General features: G+C 55.7%; 1 protein-coding gene across 2 annotated transcripts; it reads right to left on the minus strand.

Annotated features, from left to right (window-relative positions):
- Window positions 1-1,043: 1,043 nt before the first annotated feature.
- NECTIN4 (nectin cell adhesion molecule 4) lies at window positions 1,044-16,079 on the minus strand (the record flags this gene model as incomplete). 2 transcript variants are annotated; one of them, XM_079926934.1, is made up of 9 exons in its annotated part: window positions 15,793-16,079; window positions 6,798-7,157; window positions 5,230-5,520; window positions 4,017-4,137; window positions 2,932-3,080; window positions 2,527-2,683; window positions 2,050-2,125; window positions 1,601-1,675; window positions 1,044-1,268 (listed from the first exon to the last, which is right to left on the minus strand). In XM_079926934.1, the coding sequence occupies exons 1-9, from the start codon at window positions 15,866-15,868 to the stop codon at window positions 1,044-1,046; spliced, it is 1,530 nt and encodes a 509-aa protein (XP_079783060.1). In that variant the 5' UTR covers window positions 15,869-16,079. The 2 variants fall into 2 exon arrangements, with proteins under 2 accessions (XP_079783060.1, XP_079783061.1); XM_079926935.1 differs by lacking the exon at window positions 1,601-1,675.
- Between the last annotated feature and the right edge of the window lie 729 nt (window positions 16,080-16,808).

The raw sequence follows: 16,808 nt of genomic DNA on the forward strand, positions 1-16,808 counted from the left end.
ATGAGGCTAGGGGAAGAGCTCAGGAGCCCCTAGGGCCAAGGACCCTACCTACCCTCCCATAGCCAGTAACGGAGGGGCACACACCCCTCCTTCAAACTCTATCAGCTCTTCGGCTCCCTCCCAAGAGCCTGCCTAGATTAAGATGCCTTAGACGGAGCACCTTTCAGAACCACAGGAACTAACCCCCTGGGGTAGGACCTGAGCAAGGTCTAGCTTTGCTGAATTCTTGTGTAGGCTGATGTCACTTTAAGCAGTCCTTGCAGTAATAAATGTCCAGGTGAATCAAAAGTTTATAAAAAGTCTTTTGTCTTATGAATGCATTTGGGGCAGTAGTCCTCAAAGAAGCTCCACTGTGCAGGTTTACGTACAACAAATACGTACATGCAGCAGGCCCAGAGGCCACCAGAGGGCAGAGGGTTTCTTCTGTAACAGTTTGAGCCTCTGGCCCACCCCTAGGCCCGCTGCTTTACACTTGCCCTGACAGCTCCCAAGTGGTGGGAGCCCGGCTCCCGCACTCAGGAGGCCAGATTCCAGCTCCAGCTATGCCCGCACACCTGGACCTGGCCCACAGTCTCCACCTCCCGCCTCCAACCTCTGCATCATTAATACTGCTCTGGGGTCTGAGGAAAACACCTGCGTTTTACAGGCAAAGGTCACACAGCCACACGACACATGCACCGATCCCCTGTGGAGTTCCCCATGCAGCCACTGAACCCTGTGGCACACACACCACGGTTCACTTGGACTCTGACGTGACAACACAACGCACACCGTGGGCACGGTCACCCCTCCGCGCACACACAGTGCACACTCAGACAAGCACTAATGCACACACAGTGACCTGCACACACTGTGGGAGGGACTCAACAAGCAGAGCCCTTCCGTCATCCAACAGAAGGACCGGAGGAAAAGGTCGAGCAGTCAGTGGGGTGGGGAGCATCTTCCTCAGGAAATGAGGTGTGTAGGGAGGCTCCCCGGGGATGAGCTGAAATCTTCCATGTCAGCAGAGGGAGCCAGGCTTAGGGGACGGAGGCAAGCCTGGGTCAGACCAGGTGCCCCCGCCCATTGATGTAGATGCCATTGCCCGTGGGCTTGGCCCGCAGGGTCCCGTTCTCCTGAACAAAATGGTTCATGGCCTGTTTGATGCCTTCATCCTGATCTTCCTCCTCCTCTGTCCGCCCAGAGCCTGGAGACAACAGTTCAGTCTGTGTTTCAATCTCCCGCACTGTGGTCAGCGTGGAGTAACTGCGGCCCTCTGCCTCTTCGCTCTGGAGACCAAGGGCGGAGGGCAAGTCAGGAACCAAGGCGGGGCAGCCAGACGTGAGGGGGTCGGCTGGGGCACGCTGGGGTCAGAGGTAAGGCACAAGCAGGGGTTATGGTTGCTCAACGGCTCAGAGATGGGGGGCCAGGAATGAATGTTAGGCCTGGGGAAGGGGAGACTAGAGAGCAAAGGCATAGCGGGGCGGGGAGGGGATGGGATGGGGCAGCATGAGTCTGAGGTATCAGGGACCGGTGAAGGGGCAGCTGACGCACCACATCTGGGACCCGGAGAGGGGCCTGAGGAGAGTGGGAGGGACGCCGGTGGGGCCGGGGGCCTCACCATCACAGAGCAGCTACTGTTGTCCTTGAGACCATCAGGGTGGCCCTCGGCTGTCAGCCCTACACTCTCCTCCGGCTGCAAGGCCCGCACATGGGGGAGGAGTCAGAACAGCGCTCAGCCTCTTCACCTCTGTCCTCCCCCAGCCTCCCCCCAATCACCTTCCCCCCAGCCTGACCTGTCCATTCTCTCCTCGATGCAAACATCCTCACTTCCCCCACCCCTACCCTCATCCCACCCTCATCCCGCCCTGAAACCAGTGCTGAGGGTGGCTTCCCACAGCAACCTCGAAGGGGGTTGCTGAAGGGGGCCCTCTGAAGGAGCCCAGCAAACCCAGAGCAGCTCCAGACCTGCCGGGGCTGAGTCAGCGGCGGCCAGACCTGGGGGCGGGCTGCGCTTCTGGCCCGCAGAGGGGCCCCGGCCCCAAGAATGCATCCAACCTTGGCACACACCTGGTTCCTGGGGTCCGAGTGATGGGAATGCAGCCTCCGGATGGAGTTCTCCCTGGTCAGGGTCAGCTCCTCCTCACTGGGAAGACACCCCCTGGTCAGGAGCTGAGGGTAGTGGTAGCCTCCCAAGGTGAACCTAGCCTGGCCAAGCCTATGTGAGCCGGGGCTGGAGGGTGTGGGCGCTGGGTTGTCCCTGCAAGTGCGAGTGAGTGGCTGTAGGTGGCGGTGCGGCTGCAGAGCGTGTGTGTGCCCCTGTGATACACGTGCATGTGGATCTGACCCTCACTCAGCCAGCTGCGACCCAGGCCCCAAGGCCCTTCTCACCTCCCAGAAGACTGGCTCTGCCTACCTCTGGTCCACAAGCTCCTCAGATGTCAGGCCGCCCAGTCTCCTCTCGCTCCTCGGTCCTGGCCCACCTCCTGCTTGCCTCCCCTTTGTTCCCTGCTTACCTCTACCCGCCCATGAGTGGCCAGTACTCACTATTTCTGGGTCATCTGCTGGGCCTTGCGCCGATGGTATCGGGACATGAGCACCACCACCACCACCAGAAGGCAGAACAAGAGTGCGGCGATCACACCCACCACCACCACGGAGGCCGACACCAGATCCACCTGCTTCCCCGTGGTATCCTGGGGGTCTGCTGGAGACAGGCCACTGTCTGAGGCCGATGCCCAGATCCCTGACCGGCCCCCGGACTCCACAGCCCCCCACACACTGTCCTCACAAAACACGTCCCAGGACCACCCCCTCAGCCTGGCCCTCTGCAAAATACATGCAGTCCAGCCCCCTCCAAATCAATACTCTCCCAATTCATTCTCTCTGTCTTGCTCCCTGTCCCCCGACCAGGCCCTTGGACCAGGTCCCAGCCTCTGCCCCAGTGCTTACCAAGAACATCCACATCCACCTGCGAATCCCTTGAGGAGAGCTCATTGCTGACATGGCAGACGTAGGTGCCACTGTGCTCAGTGGTCAGCGGGGGGAAGGTCAGGGTATCTCCTTCTGCTTGTACCCCACTGGGCAGAGGCCCGTCCAGCCTGGAGGACAGGGAAGCTGATGGGTGCTGGCTGGGGAGGGCTGAGACTGCCACGACCCAACGTGCCCGGGCAGCTCTCCACCTCCCTCCCCCATGACGTCACCCAGAGCCACCGGCTGTTCCCACGGTGCCCCTCCTTCCCCTAGGCAGGTCTAGGCAGAGGTCCCTTCTCCCTGCCGCCCAGCCTGACCCAGGCACCCACACACACACTTGGGGAAGATCCACACGCGTGCCGTCCCACAAGCTCCATAGGCATCACGTCATCCCGCACTAGGTACCAGGTCCACACGGTATATAAAGTCCACACAACAGGACTGTTCCTTCCTATCGGGGCTCAGATGTACTTGGACAATGTGACTGCATGCTCCAGCACCCACGATGTTTCATGGCAGGATACATGAACACAGCCCCAGGCACAAGGCCACATGCATGGCTCATCTGCTCACATGTGAGCCTGTCATGGGCTCACACACATGTGTCCCTGACCCCTCCCTGATTGTCTGGACATCTCAGACCCTGAAAAAAAGTCAAAGAACTGGCAGAGATGGGTGGGTGCTTCTGAGGTGCTAGCAACCTGGTAGTGACTCTAAGAGTGTTAGTTTCACAACAGTCACAGTCAGCTGTATCTTTTGTCTTATTCACTTTAGGCACTTACATAAATATATAAAGTATTAACATCGAAATGCTGTATTATATTTCACAATTTTAAAGTTAAGGGAAAAAAAGCCAAGGACTTATCAGCTAATTTCCTGCCAATTACCATGTATCCTACACTCCTAGGTGCAAGGCAATAACAATGTTTGGTGACCATGCATATTCTTGTATTGGTTTGAACACGTGCCCTAATTTATCTGGGGTTCAGAATATATTGTCCCAGCCCACGGTGAGTATGTGCTGGTCCTGAGGGAAAGACCCTGGTCCCAAGCTAGGCCCCTACCGTGTCCAGTTGTACGAGGGAGGAGGCTGCCCTTCACTCAGGCACTTGAGCATAGCTCCTTCTCTGCCAACCTGCCACAGCTTTTGGTCTTCAAGGCCCCTCACAGAGGCCTCAGCAAGGACTGGAATGAAAAGTTGGAGGAGAAAGAATGGAAATGATACCTTTGATCATGCTCTTCCTCAAAGGGCCCCCGCCCCAGGCCCCACTTCGCCTGGAATAGCCTCCCCCTGCCCTTCTCCATCTTACTCATCTGCGGCCAAAGCTAGCCCAGCCCCGCCTTACTGACAGCTCCCTCCCCTCTCGAAGTTCAGAGAGTCCACATGGGTTTACCTGTGCAATGAGCCTATAAGTCCCTCTGCACAGCAATGTGGCACACCTTTTCTGAATCCCCCGTGGTCCGTAGCATAGCGCTAGTCACAGAACAGGTGCTCAGCAAACACTCCCTGATTCATCAGAGGCTTAACCATCCTACTAGTTCATTCATTTCTTTTTTTTTTCTTGGGTGTGTGGTGCAGCTTGTGCGATCTTAATTCCCCAACCAAGGATCGAACCCGGGCCTTTGGCAGCAAAAGCATGGAGTCCTAACCACTGGATCACCAGGGAATTCCGGTTCATTCACTTCTTTCACAGACATTTGTTGAGGACCTACTTAGTGCCAAATGCTGGGTTAGTATGAGTAGAAAACAGTGCTATCCTCCAGAGAGGCTCAAAGTCTAATGCCAGGAAAACAATATCGACTGTCGACCGAGCACCTTCTATGCACTAAGCGCTATGCGAGAGGCACTGCATTCGTTCAGAACCCTGTAAAGTTGACATAATAATACTCCTTCTGCTGATGAAGAAAATGAACCTTAATAAGATTGAATAACAGCTGGTAAACAGCAGAACTAGGGCTCATCCCAAGTCTAGCTGTCTTCAAATCCTAAACTATTTTCCAAAATGCTTTTAATTCCATGTTTATATCTGATTCTCCCAACAACCCCTGAAGCAGGGCCAGCTCCTTTGTAAACAGAAGGACACAAGGTCAGAGTGATTTGCCAAGGTCACCTGGGATGGGCTCCAGGTCTCCTACCTTGGACTGGTGCTCTCGCAGCCATACAAGGTGGCCTCCAGGACCCAGGCTGGCCAGACTGGTGTGGCTTAGGGTCTCTCACTATCTCATCAATCCTCTTGGAGCCCATGGGGGCGCCCTACCCAAGATCCAGGTACTCACAGGCCACTTGGAGGATGTGGGTGATCCTTTGGTCCTGGAGCAGGCCAGGGTGCGACACCACGCAGGTAAGTGGCTGTCCATTCATGCTGCGGCTGGGCACCAGATGGAATTCTGAAGTGACAGCAGCTGAGCGAGAGTGCGCGAAAGAGCGGCTGGATGTTGTGCCCTTGACCTCTGTGTCCCAGGTCACGCTGGGGGCCGGGCTACCCTCTGCTGTGCAGGAAGCTGCCAGTGTCAGGCCCTGGCCCTCTTCTAGTGCTGGACCAGGATTCAGCGAGGGCAGGGGAGGCACTGCAGATGGGGGGGAGGCAGAAATCACAACCTTCACAACCCCTGTCAGGAGGCCCCGCCCCATCCCGGTTCAGTCTTGAACAGGTGCAAGTTTCAGGCCCCTTTTTCTTCTTTTATTTCATCAACAAAGATGCCAGGTGAGTGGTAGCATTTCAGTGGACTTTGTACCTTTCTCCAATGCTTGAATTTTTTACAATGAGTACGGGTCATTTTTCAAATAAAAATAATGAAGTAATTAAAAAACTAACCAGATAACATCTATATAATAATAATAATAGCCATCATTTATTAAGCACTTACTATGTGCCCAGAATTGTGCTAAACACTTTACAAACGTTGTCTCTTTTAATCCTGTCAACAGACACGAAGTAGGTGTTACTATCTGTATTTTACAGCTGAAGAAACTGAAGCCCAGGGAGGTTAAATGATTTATTCCAGATCAGTAGCTATTAGGTGGTGAAGCCAAGATCCACACCCAGATTTTTCTACCAAGGCTGGTATTACTAACTTCCGTGTAGATAAAGGGAAACTATAAAGGCCTTTATTTATTTTTATCTTCATAACATTAACAGTCCAAGCACAGAATGGAAAAGACTTAACTTGACCATAAGTCTAGGGCATCCGTGCAAAGTGGTGGTTTAAAAAGGTGATTGTGGTCTCCAACCACATTCACTGAAGGTCCAGATCAGGAAAGGTCTCAGCCCCACTGGTCATGCACAGCCACACTGGTCATAGCTGGGTCTGCATGTCCACATCTAGGCACCACATTCTAAAACCATGGAGCCCAAGGTGATGAGGGAGGCTCTGAATGAGTGTCTTTAGTAGAACTGTTGCAGAAACCTGTAAGTTTAGCTTGAAGAAGAAGAGACTTGGGTGGGGCATGACAGAGGTCCTCAGCTGGTGGAAAGGCTGTCGTGCAGAAGGGAGAATAAGCCTGTGTCATCTTGCTGGGGTGGGTGAAAGCAACCGAGAGGGAGATTTCAGATCAGCAGAAGGAAGAACAGCCTAATACGTGGATTCTTCCCCAAGCCTGACCAAGCAGTATCAAGCTTTTGGGGTCACTTGGAGAGAATTTCTGGATTGGGGTGAGGGGGGGTGGCTAAATGAAGCTCCCTCATCCCTACAGGGCCCCACCTCTTCTTCCTGTTCCGCTTCTGCCCGCTCCATCTCTGCATCCCCCCGCCTCCAGCTTCTGCCCTCCAAGACCCGGGGCCTGAGGACCTGGTGCTTCTGCACACACAGCACCCCCGCCCCCATGCCTAACGGGCCCCACTTACCCAGCACGCGGAGCCGAAGCTGCGCCTGGAAGCTGCCGGCAGGGAAGGTACTGACGCGACACTCGTACTCGCCCTCGTCCGCCTGCACCGCGTTGCGCAGAAGCACCGCACCGTCCAGGGGGTTCCTTGGGGGAGGCGGCTGTTCCACGCGGCCCTCGTAGGCTGAGCTCACGTATAGCCCGTATTTAGAGTTCAGAAGTGCCAGCTCCTGGCCGCCCTCGCCCTCATGCACACGAGCCCATGCCACTTGCTCCACCTGCTCGCCCGGGTCCCCTCGGTAGAAGCAGGGCAGTTTTGCGTCCTGGCCCAGCACCACGGTCACCAAGTCCGAGGTCTCCAGCTCGCCCGCCGGGCACCGACCTGCAGGGGGGCAGACAGAAGCAGCCAGGATTAGGGGCGCCGCCAGAGCCGGGGGAACACTTAACCACAATGATAATGTCCGCAAAGGCAGCCCGGAACTCCTGGAGCACTTTATGCTTGCAAAGCACATTCAGTCCATTACCTCATTAGATTCACAAAACATTCCCAAGAGGCAGGTGTTATTATCGCCGTTTAACAGATGAGAAAACTGAGACCCAGAGACAGGAAGTGACTTGCCTAAGGCCACACAGGTGGTATGTGGAAGAGTCATACCCTCTCTCAGCCCAGGATTGTGTCCTGAGCAATTGTAAGGTGGGGACTATAACAAGAGAAGAGACCCAGCCTCTGCCCTCAGGGAGCTCCGGGAAATGGATTTTGTGCACACAAAGATGGGAAGCCATGGACAAACTTTCACAGAAGGCCCAACCTACCAAGGGGGGGGAAAAGTGAATGCTTTCAGAAAGTGTGGCCAGGAACCAAGGCAAGGGTGGAGAACAGTTGGTGTCTGGGATGGGGCATGTAGTGTAGGAAGGGTCCAAACCAGCAGGCCCTTCGGAACAGTCTTTTCATGGCTTTAAGATGAGAGACCTGGATTCCCAGAGAGAAGAAGGTATTCTATGTGGGAGGAAGGGCACGAACCAAGGCTCAGAGACAGGAATGAGAAAGTCACCGAAGACAGAAAGGCCCCAGGTCAGAGGCCCAGAGATACGAGGTCAGCACAGACACACATGACAGGGTCAGAACCGTGAGCCAGAATCGGAGGACCAGAGATAGGGACCAGTGACAAAAGGCAAGTGTTTTGTGCATGACAAGGAGCAGTATGAAGCAGTCAGGGGTATCTATCATGTAGCATTATCTGCAAAGAAGGATGCATTTCCTGCACTCACAGAACCTGAGCTTTATTCTGGAAGAGGAGATACGTATGGAGACAGCTATGGAAACACTTGTGATGGTTTCTGATTTAGTGCTTAGTGGTGTGTTGCAGGTTAGTCGTGGGATGGGACAGTCACAGTGGTCCCGAGTCACATGGGAGGGGCTCATGCATGAGTTGGGTAGAATCAGGAGGGGATGAGACCTGGAAAGGGGTCCCAGGTAAGGGACCAAGGTGGGCGAACCCCAAGGAGGTGGAGAGGCTGGCTGGTTCAGGAAGCAGAGAGGAGAGGACAGAACTAAGGCAGAGCAGGAAGTGGGACATCTGGTCAGAGAAAAATCACCCAGGACCTTCCATACCAGGCAAAGGAATTCAGATTTGGCCAAGAGGACATAGGGAGTCCCTAAAGCATGAAGCCAATGGGCGTGTGCCCTCAGACTAGAAAGTAGGGAGACTGGGGACAGGAGACCCTCTAGGACCCTCCAGCTGCCATCCTGCACCGTGCTGCTGAGAGGACGGGACAGTTCCAGGGGAAGTTTGGCAGGATTTGGTCACTGATCAGAAAGAGAGAAGAGTCTCAAAGACAACTCCTGGGTTTCTAGGATAAGTAACTTATGAGGGAGGCATGGCCGGGGAATCTCATGGCTGGGAAGAAAGAAATTTGGAGTTGTGGAATAAAGCGTGTGAAACACAGGGCTGGGGGCTGAGGCTGCAGACAGAGTGAAGGCTCTCTGGGATGGCAAGAGCTCCTTGCATTGGAATGCGTATGCAGCAATTCCCAAAAGTTCAAAGCTCCTGCCTCTGGCCAGCACTTCACACACCCTGCTGGCCCTCACCTTGCTTCCACCTGGAGCTCCTGCTGGAACGCCCTCCTCCCTATGTCTGGCAGCTCCTAGTCATCACTGTCTGGGTAACTCCTACTCATCCTTGAAGACTCTGCTTAGACATCACTTGCTCCTGGAGTCCTCCCTCCCCCCACCCCCACCTCAGGCAGAGTGAGGTGCCCTTCCTCTGTTCTCCTCTAGCACCCTGCTTTGACCCATCGTAGTACTTTATACCACAGATTGTATTTGCTATTTTCTTGTCTGCCTCTTCCACCAGATTGAGAACCTCAAGAGTATAAACTCGGTCTCACATCACATATGGAAACACGGTTTCTGATTTAGTGCTCAGTGGTCTGCATTCCCGGCACATAATTCGTGCTCAGTTAATGTTTATTGACTGACTGACTGAGTGAATGGGTGTGTGAATGAATGAATGCGAGAGACAGGCGGAAGAAGGAAAGGGGAGAATGAGGAGGAATGTGCAGTCTTTGGTTGGGCTGGGCAGGGAGGGGGTTGGCATGGCAACCTTAGGCTTGCCTTAGAGACAATATTAGAGACAGGATAGGCTGGCTACCTGGATTCTCTGCCAAAGGAAACACCTCCAGACTGGACCTAGGGAGAAGGAAGGGGATGCAGGGCGTCAGGCATGGAGGGAGAAAGTGAAGCCCCGCTAGAGTGGACCAGAGGGTTCCAGTGAGGCAGAGCGTGGGACAGAGGAAGGGGGTCCCATGGCCCTGCTTGCAAGGGAGGAGGAAGGGAGGATACTCTTGGAAGCTGGGAGGTCCCAAACAGGACAGGACAGACCTGCAGGGCCAGATACCAGGGCCCTGACCTGCCTAAGCTGATGTTGGTCCCACCCAGCCCAGCCTGGGAGTCCAGCTAACCATCTGCACCTCTCCCAGACACCTCCTCCTGGCGCCAGAGGGAGCAGGGCTGCCAAGGAAGGGCTGGAGGTGGGCTTGAGATAGGGGCTTCCCAGTACTTCCTCTGCTTTGAACACTGGTGTCCATGCAGGTCACAGGGAGTCCAAGGCCTGCTCCACTGGGACACTCAAACCCTTTCAAAGACTATTTCTAGGACAATGTCAGATGGCATATTTTCCATCCCCATCCCTACACTTGCTAACCAGCTGGCCCCTCCCCAACATGAATCACTCACATTTCCCCCCCAAAAAAATACCTTTTTTTTTTTTTTTTTTTTTTGCCACACAGCGGCATGCAGGATCTTAGTTCCCCAACCAGGGATCGAACTCATGCCCCCTGCAGTGGAAGCTCAGAGTCCTAACCACTGAACTGCCAGGGAATTCCCAAAAATACCCTCTTAGGGTACAACATGCATCAAGTCCCCAGCACATATCTGAGTCCAATCTTCCACATCCCTACCTGTGGGTCCAAGATCCCCATGAACCCAAGTGATAAGCCCAAGCTTTGCAGGTTGAGGAACCCAGTAAAACCAGAAAGTCCCTTCTGGGTGAGCTCCCCATTGTCCTAAATCCACTGTTTAGTGGGAGCATATCAGCTTGAGCAACGCCTTCCTTCACTTACACACACGCGCGCACACACACACACACACACACGCGCGCGCTGCAAGAGAAGGAAAGGAAAACTTGGGCTTTAGAATCCCTGTCCTGGGCTTGTGGACCCAGAAGCTCATACTCCCAGGGTAAGGTAGGCCAGGACTGCCTCCCACTTCTCTCCCCCACCCAGTGCCCACCCAGCATCCGCATGATGATGTCACCAGAGCAAAGGAGACACACCGCCTGCCTGGTGAGGTCACCCTGCGGGCATGTAGTAGCCAGGCCAGGCCCACGGACCCTTCTGCTGCAAACTGTTTCCTGAGCCTGGTGGACTCTGCTGGCTGGGCACTCCTCCCTCTGACCCTCCCCCCCACTCCCCTCCCCTCCCCTCCCCTCCCCTGCTTCTGGGAGTACCAGGATGCCTGGGTGATTCAGCCACTGCTGCACAGCAGGCCTAGCCTCAGTCACCACCAGCCACCACCTTGCGCAAGGGAGAGAACAGGCCCAACTGGCCAGACGGGATCCCTGCCCTCAGCCTCCCCCACCCCGGGCCAAGCCCCCACGGGCCTCTTTGGGGCCCTGCCCTCTGTGTACCCTGCCTGCTCCCAGACGGGCCCTCCATTCCTGGCTTGGGCTGGCTGCCTGTTCCCCACCCTGTGCCTGGGTCCCAACTTTCCTATCTGTGTGAGGCCCGGCCTCTGATCTCCAGAGGGGCAACAGGCTGGCAGCTGCAGATGACAGCATCTCTGGGGAAGGAGGCTTTTCTTTCTGAGGAGACTGTCTCCTTCAGCATCCCCTGCTCGTACATCTAGGGGTACACAGTGGGGTCCTAGAGATGGGCCTGTGAGTAGGAAGAAGGGAATAAGTGTGAGCCTTTTGCGTCTGAACGTACATCTTTGGGTGAGGGTCTGGGGAGTCTCAGTGCTGGTTAACGTGCAGGAGAGGCTGTCTCTTTGCATGAACTTGGGGGCGTTTCGCACATTTCAGGAAAGCGTGTGTGCTTGTCTGCATCCAGAGGGGGCTATGAAATGCGTGTGTGTGTGAATGTGCGCACACAGTAAATATTTTCATGTCGGTTTCTCTTGGCTTCTGCATGGCTGTCTGTCTCAGCTGCCTTAGGTCAGTGGTGTGTCGCTCGGCGCCTTCGCCTCTGCACCCGTTTGGAGTGTCGCCCAGGCAGCCCTCCCCACCCCACCCCAGACCTGAGGGCAGATGCATCTCAGGTGGGGGGACCCAGAGATGAGGTCACTGTCCCTCCAGGGTGATGGGAAATAACCATCAAGGACGCCCCAACAGAACAAAACAAAAGCTCTCTCTACCCTTGCTCCTCAGGTTCCTACTAGAAGGACCCCCACCCTTCTCACCCCCCAGCCACGCCCCCAGGCCCTCCAGCACCTCTGGCCCCCCAAGGAGGCCTCTCCCTGGGAATCTCCGTCAGGCCTCTGCTGCTGCCACCACCAGAAAAACCAGCTCTAGCTCCAGGCCTGGGGTGAGGGTTGTCTGGTGTAGGTTTGGTGGGAAGTGGTGGGGGGAGACCCTGCCTGGGGCTAGGGGGAGGGGTCCAAGCTATCTAGGGTCTCACTCTCCTTTGTTAACTCTTGCCTCCCCTCACCCCACAGAAGCAGCCTCCACCAGAGACAGGTGGAATGTGTGGGTGAGTTTGGGATAAGAAAGGACGTGGGAGGGGAGCCCTGAAGCCCCCCATTCAGGACAGGTGATATACACAACCCAGCACTTTTTTTCTTCCATCCTTCCCCCCATAGCCTTGGCCTTGGCATGCTAATTTGAAAACCAGCAAGATTCTCCCTCTGCATTCATCCACCTCCCTCATTTACCCCACATTGTCCTAAGCCCCCCAGCTTAGTGAGAGCTTCCCAACCCGGGCAAAGCGCCCACCACAGATTAGTGGATGGGGAGGGGGGCCACACCAATCACAAAGGGAGGTGAGAACAATGGGGGAGGACAGGCCTTGAGGCAGCCCCGGCTCTGGCCCAGACACAGCTTCCAGCACAGGTAAGTCCCCTAAACCCCCAGGGAGCCAGAGTCTGAGCCCGGCTGAGTCACCAAAACAGCCACACCGTGGGTGGGAGACCCAGAATTCCGCTTCTCCCAAACTCCTGAGATCCTAACCCCCTCCCCAGTCCTGCCAGCCAACCACCCCCCTCCCACATCTCTGCAAGTGTGGCCAGCTCTGCCCCGCCCCAAATCACAACCTCAACCCAGCTCTCAGGACATGCCAGCCAGTTTTAAAGGCTAGAGGGGAGGAGGGTGGCCTGAGAACTGTGGGTAAACTTCTGAGGCCAGAGGCTCCCTGCCTCAGTGAAAGAGTGACCCCGACCCCCTCCTGCACAGCCCTGCTCCAGGGGGCTTGGTGGCTTGCCTCCAGTTCTGAACTTGACCTTCGCATTTTAGATTCTGTTCCCAGATCCAACCCCTAGGCTTCTCTCCTCCCTTCACTCCTGACTCAGCTCCCCACCCCACCCCCATCCCTTCTCTCTGTCCAGACTTTGGTTAGCACCAGGGCAAGTTTGGAAGGCCGGGAAGCCCAGGCGTTCTCTCCTCACTAGGCTGGCTCCCCACGGTGGCTGACCCCCCTTCACTTTGCCTGGAGGACCCCAGGATCCCGAGGCTGGGGTCTAGAGGCTGGGACTGTGGACTCTACTATGAGCCCCTCACTGCCATCTCTGTGGCTGGGATCCCCTTAGCCCAGCTCCCTGAAACACTGGGGTGGGACCAAGGTCAATGGGGCCACAGGGCTTCCCTGGGATTCCCCCTAGTTCTCCCCACCTTGGGCAGGGAAGCTAGCCTGCCTTTCTGGCTTCCCCGGCTTTGGGTAGATCCTACAGGAAAGGGCCTGCCCCCCTCCATAAACAGGAGTAGAAAAGCAGGGATGGGGCCCTTCCCTTTCTAGGAAACTAACTTCAGACAGAAAGCTGGTCCTAACCCTCAGAGGAGAGACCTCAGAATTCAGAGAACCCCGTGCAGGGCTCAGTTGGGCCCCAAAATAGATCTAGGAACTAGGATCCTATTGGGGGGATATCTGTAGATTTAGGTCCCTCAGGCCCAGGGCAGGAGATGGGGAGGGAGAAGGGAGGGGACCTCACCTGGAAACTCATCCCATTAAGGAGAGACAAAGAGCTGTGGTGTCGAGGTGCCTCCCTAGCCTGGGCTCCTTTCCCTGTCAGGGGTGGGGCAGGGCCCTGGGGCTCAGAGCTCTAATGGCCCAGGACTTGGTGGGGGCACTAATTTGCAGCAGTGCAGGGGCAGAAGGCAATATCCAGGGTAAAGCTACCCTTGGTCCCCACTGCGAAATGGGGTCAGGACATTTCCCCCTTCTGTCACCACAGCCAGACTCACCGCCTCTTCCAGCACCCAGCACCCACCTTCAGTTCGGGGCTGCATATTTACGCAGCCACAGGCTTTCAGAGCTGGAAGGCCTATAGGGATCATCTGGTTCTACCTCCTGGTCTGCTGAAGTCTAGTTTCTTAGTTGCCCAAGGTCGTGTAGCAAATTAATTGCAGGAAAGGGACCAGAACCCAAGACTCCTGACTTCCCAGTCCAAGGCTTTTTCAGAGACAAGAAACACTCTAGTTTCCTGGGGGCCATTGAGGAGATGCCTACAGAGGAGCCAGAATAGGGGTGGCAGTTAGGTGGGCGCATCTGATCCTCGGGCTAGGAACCTGGAGTCTGAGTTCCAGCCTTCAGAGCACCCTCCGGCTCCGTGCAGGTTATAGCAGTAGATCATGGCTCACTGGGCACCAGCTTCCCTGGAGCCGGGTAGCCACAGCACCTGTCCAGGCACTGGGCAAGGTTGGGGTGACGCCCTAACTAGAAGGGGTGTCCTCTACCCTTCCCTGGCTTCTCTGGGGACTTTGTCTTGTTCACTGCTGCATCTCCAGCATCCAGCACCCTGGCTATCCCTAGTGTGCACTCAGGCACTATGCTTTAATGAACTAGGAACTGGGAGACCAAGACGCTAACCCTGGTTACGTTTCTAACACTGAGTAATATTGTTAGCTCACTTGCCTATCTGTTTCTTTCAGTTTTCCCATCTGTAAAATGAGGGAGTTGAATCGATGATCTCTTTGGTAACTTCTGAGTCCTGAGACATCATGGCTCCATTCTTTAGGCGTGGGTAGATCCTACAGGAAAATGACTGCCGAGTTCCCTGGCCCCAGCAAACAGGCCCCGCCCTCTTGGCCTAAGCGAGTGAGAAGGTTGTCTGGAAGATGGGAATTAAGATGTAGGGGGTAGGGGGGATGGCAGGGCTTGGAGTTTCAGTAACCTGCGATTGGAGGCTGGGCCAACAGCCTTTCCATTATAAGATCAGAGCAGAAGCAGCCCCTACCCATCCACACGTCTAGACCTCACTCTCCTCCGCACAGCCTTAGCTGGGGATGGAGGTTGGGGGACATCACTGCTAGGCCCTGCTGGACAACTGAGGCTCCGTCACTACTGATCCTGGGACTGGGAATCAAACTGTCCCATATAGATAAGGCCTTGTCTTTCCAAGGAGAAAGATTTCTCAGTTGCCCATTATCCTGGGAACAGCCTACAGAATCCCACCTACCGTGGACTCATTATGTTCACGCACGCACACACACACATTTACTCTCCCCCACTCTGAAGATTATAAATTCCTATAATTTATATCTTCTGTATATACATTACACGAGAGCGATACAAGGCATCTAGTTGAGAAAATGGGGGGACGGGGATAAACAAAAGAATGCCCTAGGGTAGGGCACTCTAGAAGCTACCCTTCCCTAGACCCCCACTCTTCTGAGTAACCGCCTGATTCCCACCCTGGTACCTCATAGTGTGCTCAGGGACAGAGGGGGCCAGAGAGAGAAGAGCTTCCAGCTCCCCTGTAGTCACCCAACAGTATTCTAGGATATCGTGAACAGAGGAGAAGGAGATAGAAAGACCCTGTCTGCTCTCTGGGCCTCAGGCTTCCCTCACCTTGATGACTGGGGAAACCAGCTGCAGCCCCAGTCAGCAATTCTGAAGCCCAGGGTGTAGGCGAGGGAACCTCCAGGAAAACCTGGGGTGAAAGGGTCCCCACCAGTTCTACCTCCCTGGCCACCTGCAACGGGTCACCGTGTCTCTTCCCCAAGAGACAGCTCCAGCCCTTTGGCTGAGGTGGTCAGGGACCCCAGACCCAATGACCTGGCCTGGGGCTGGAAGGGGACATGAAGCAGGAGAGCTACAGTGGCTCTTCTGGGGGCACTACTATCCGCTGGAGGTGGGAGAGAGAGATTGATTCCTCAGTTCAGAGTAAAAGGAAAGGGAATGTGTATGTGTGCGTGCATGTATGTGTGTGCGTGCGTGTATGTGTGTGTGTGTGTGTGTGTGTGTGTGTGTGTGTGTGTGTGTGTGTGTTGGCTTGGGCTCAGAAGCAAGGATCCTGAAGCAAGTCCTACCTGTAAACGATGCCAGGAGCAGTAGTGGCAGCCATGCCTCAGGCCCGCACATCTCGGCTCCCAGGGACAGAGGCATCGGTCAAAAGGCAGAGCTGCCTGGTGTTTCTGAAGTTCCACTGAGTTCTCCCTGGGAGCCGGCTCTAGAGCTGGATCGGGCACCGACCCAGAAGACAGGAAGTCACGGAGTCCTCAGGCACTGCCGCACTTGCCTGTCCCACTAGGATCTCCACTCGGGGACCCGGTCCCGTTCCACCCACCCAACCGTAGCTACCCGCAAGTAGCCGTGATCGGGATCTCCGAGCTCCCCCAGAGCTGCTTCCCACGCCGTGGCCAACAACGACAGCAGAAACTTGGGAACCTGCTCAGCAGGTCAGAACAGGTGCGTCTTTGGGGGCTGGGCCTGGCGCGGAGACACAGCAGCCGCCACCCCCACAGCCTGCGCTGGCTAATGGGTGCCAGAGAGGGAGGGAAGGAGGGAAGGACCTGGGAGGTGGGATCCCATCGTCAGCTCCAGGCTTTACCTGGCAGTGTGTGGAAGGGGCTGTGACCGGAGAGGAAAGGCTTGGGGGGGGGGGGCGGGGGGGGATAGGGGCTGGGTAGGAGAAGGCCTGGTGTGGCTCAAAGAGGGAGGCGCCAGGCCAGGAGGAACAGGGGCAAGGCCCTTGTGGGTGGAAAGGAACCCAAGCATCCCACACCCCAGCCAGCCTTGCTGCCTTCCCCCCGGCCTTGCCGAGTTCCCCAGTCTCCCAGAGGGGTTCAGCTTGGGAGCCAGAATCAGAGAAAGCCAGAACTGAGGACAGTACTGGCCCAAATACCTCATCCATCAGATGAGAAAACAGAGGCCCAGAGTGAGGAAGGGGCTTGCTGGAGGACACACAACTTAGGTGGTATCCCTACATCCCTATCCCTGAGGCAGGGAGTTAGTTCAAAGACCCCTCAGATGGAACTTAAGCGACCCCCTCCGCTTCACCCCTACCCCACAGAGGATAAGCCAAGGAATTGACCGAGGAATTAAC

This window comes from Stenella coeruleoalba, assembly GCF_951394435.1.
Source record: "Stenella coeruleoalba genome assembly, chromosome: 1".
Classification (NCBI taxonomy): Eukaryota; Metazoa; Chordata; class Mammalia; order Artiodactyla; family Delphinidae; genus Stenella; species Stenella coeruleoalba.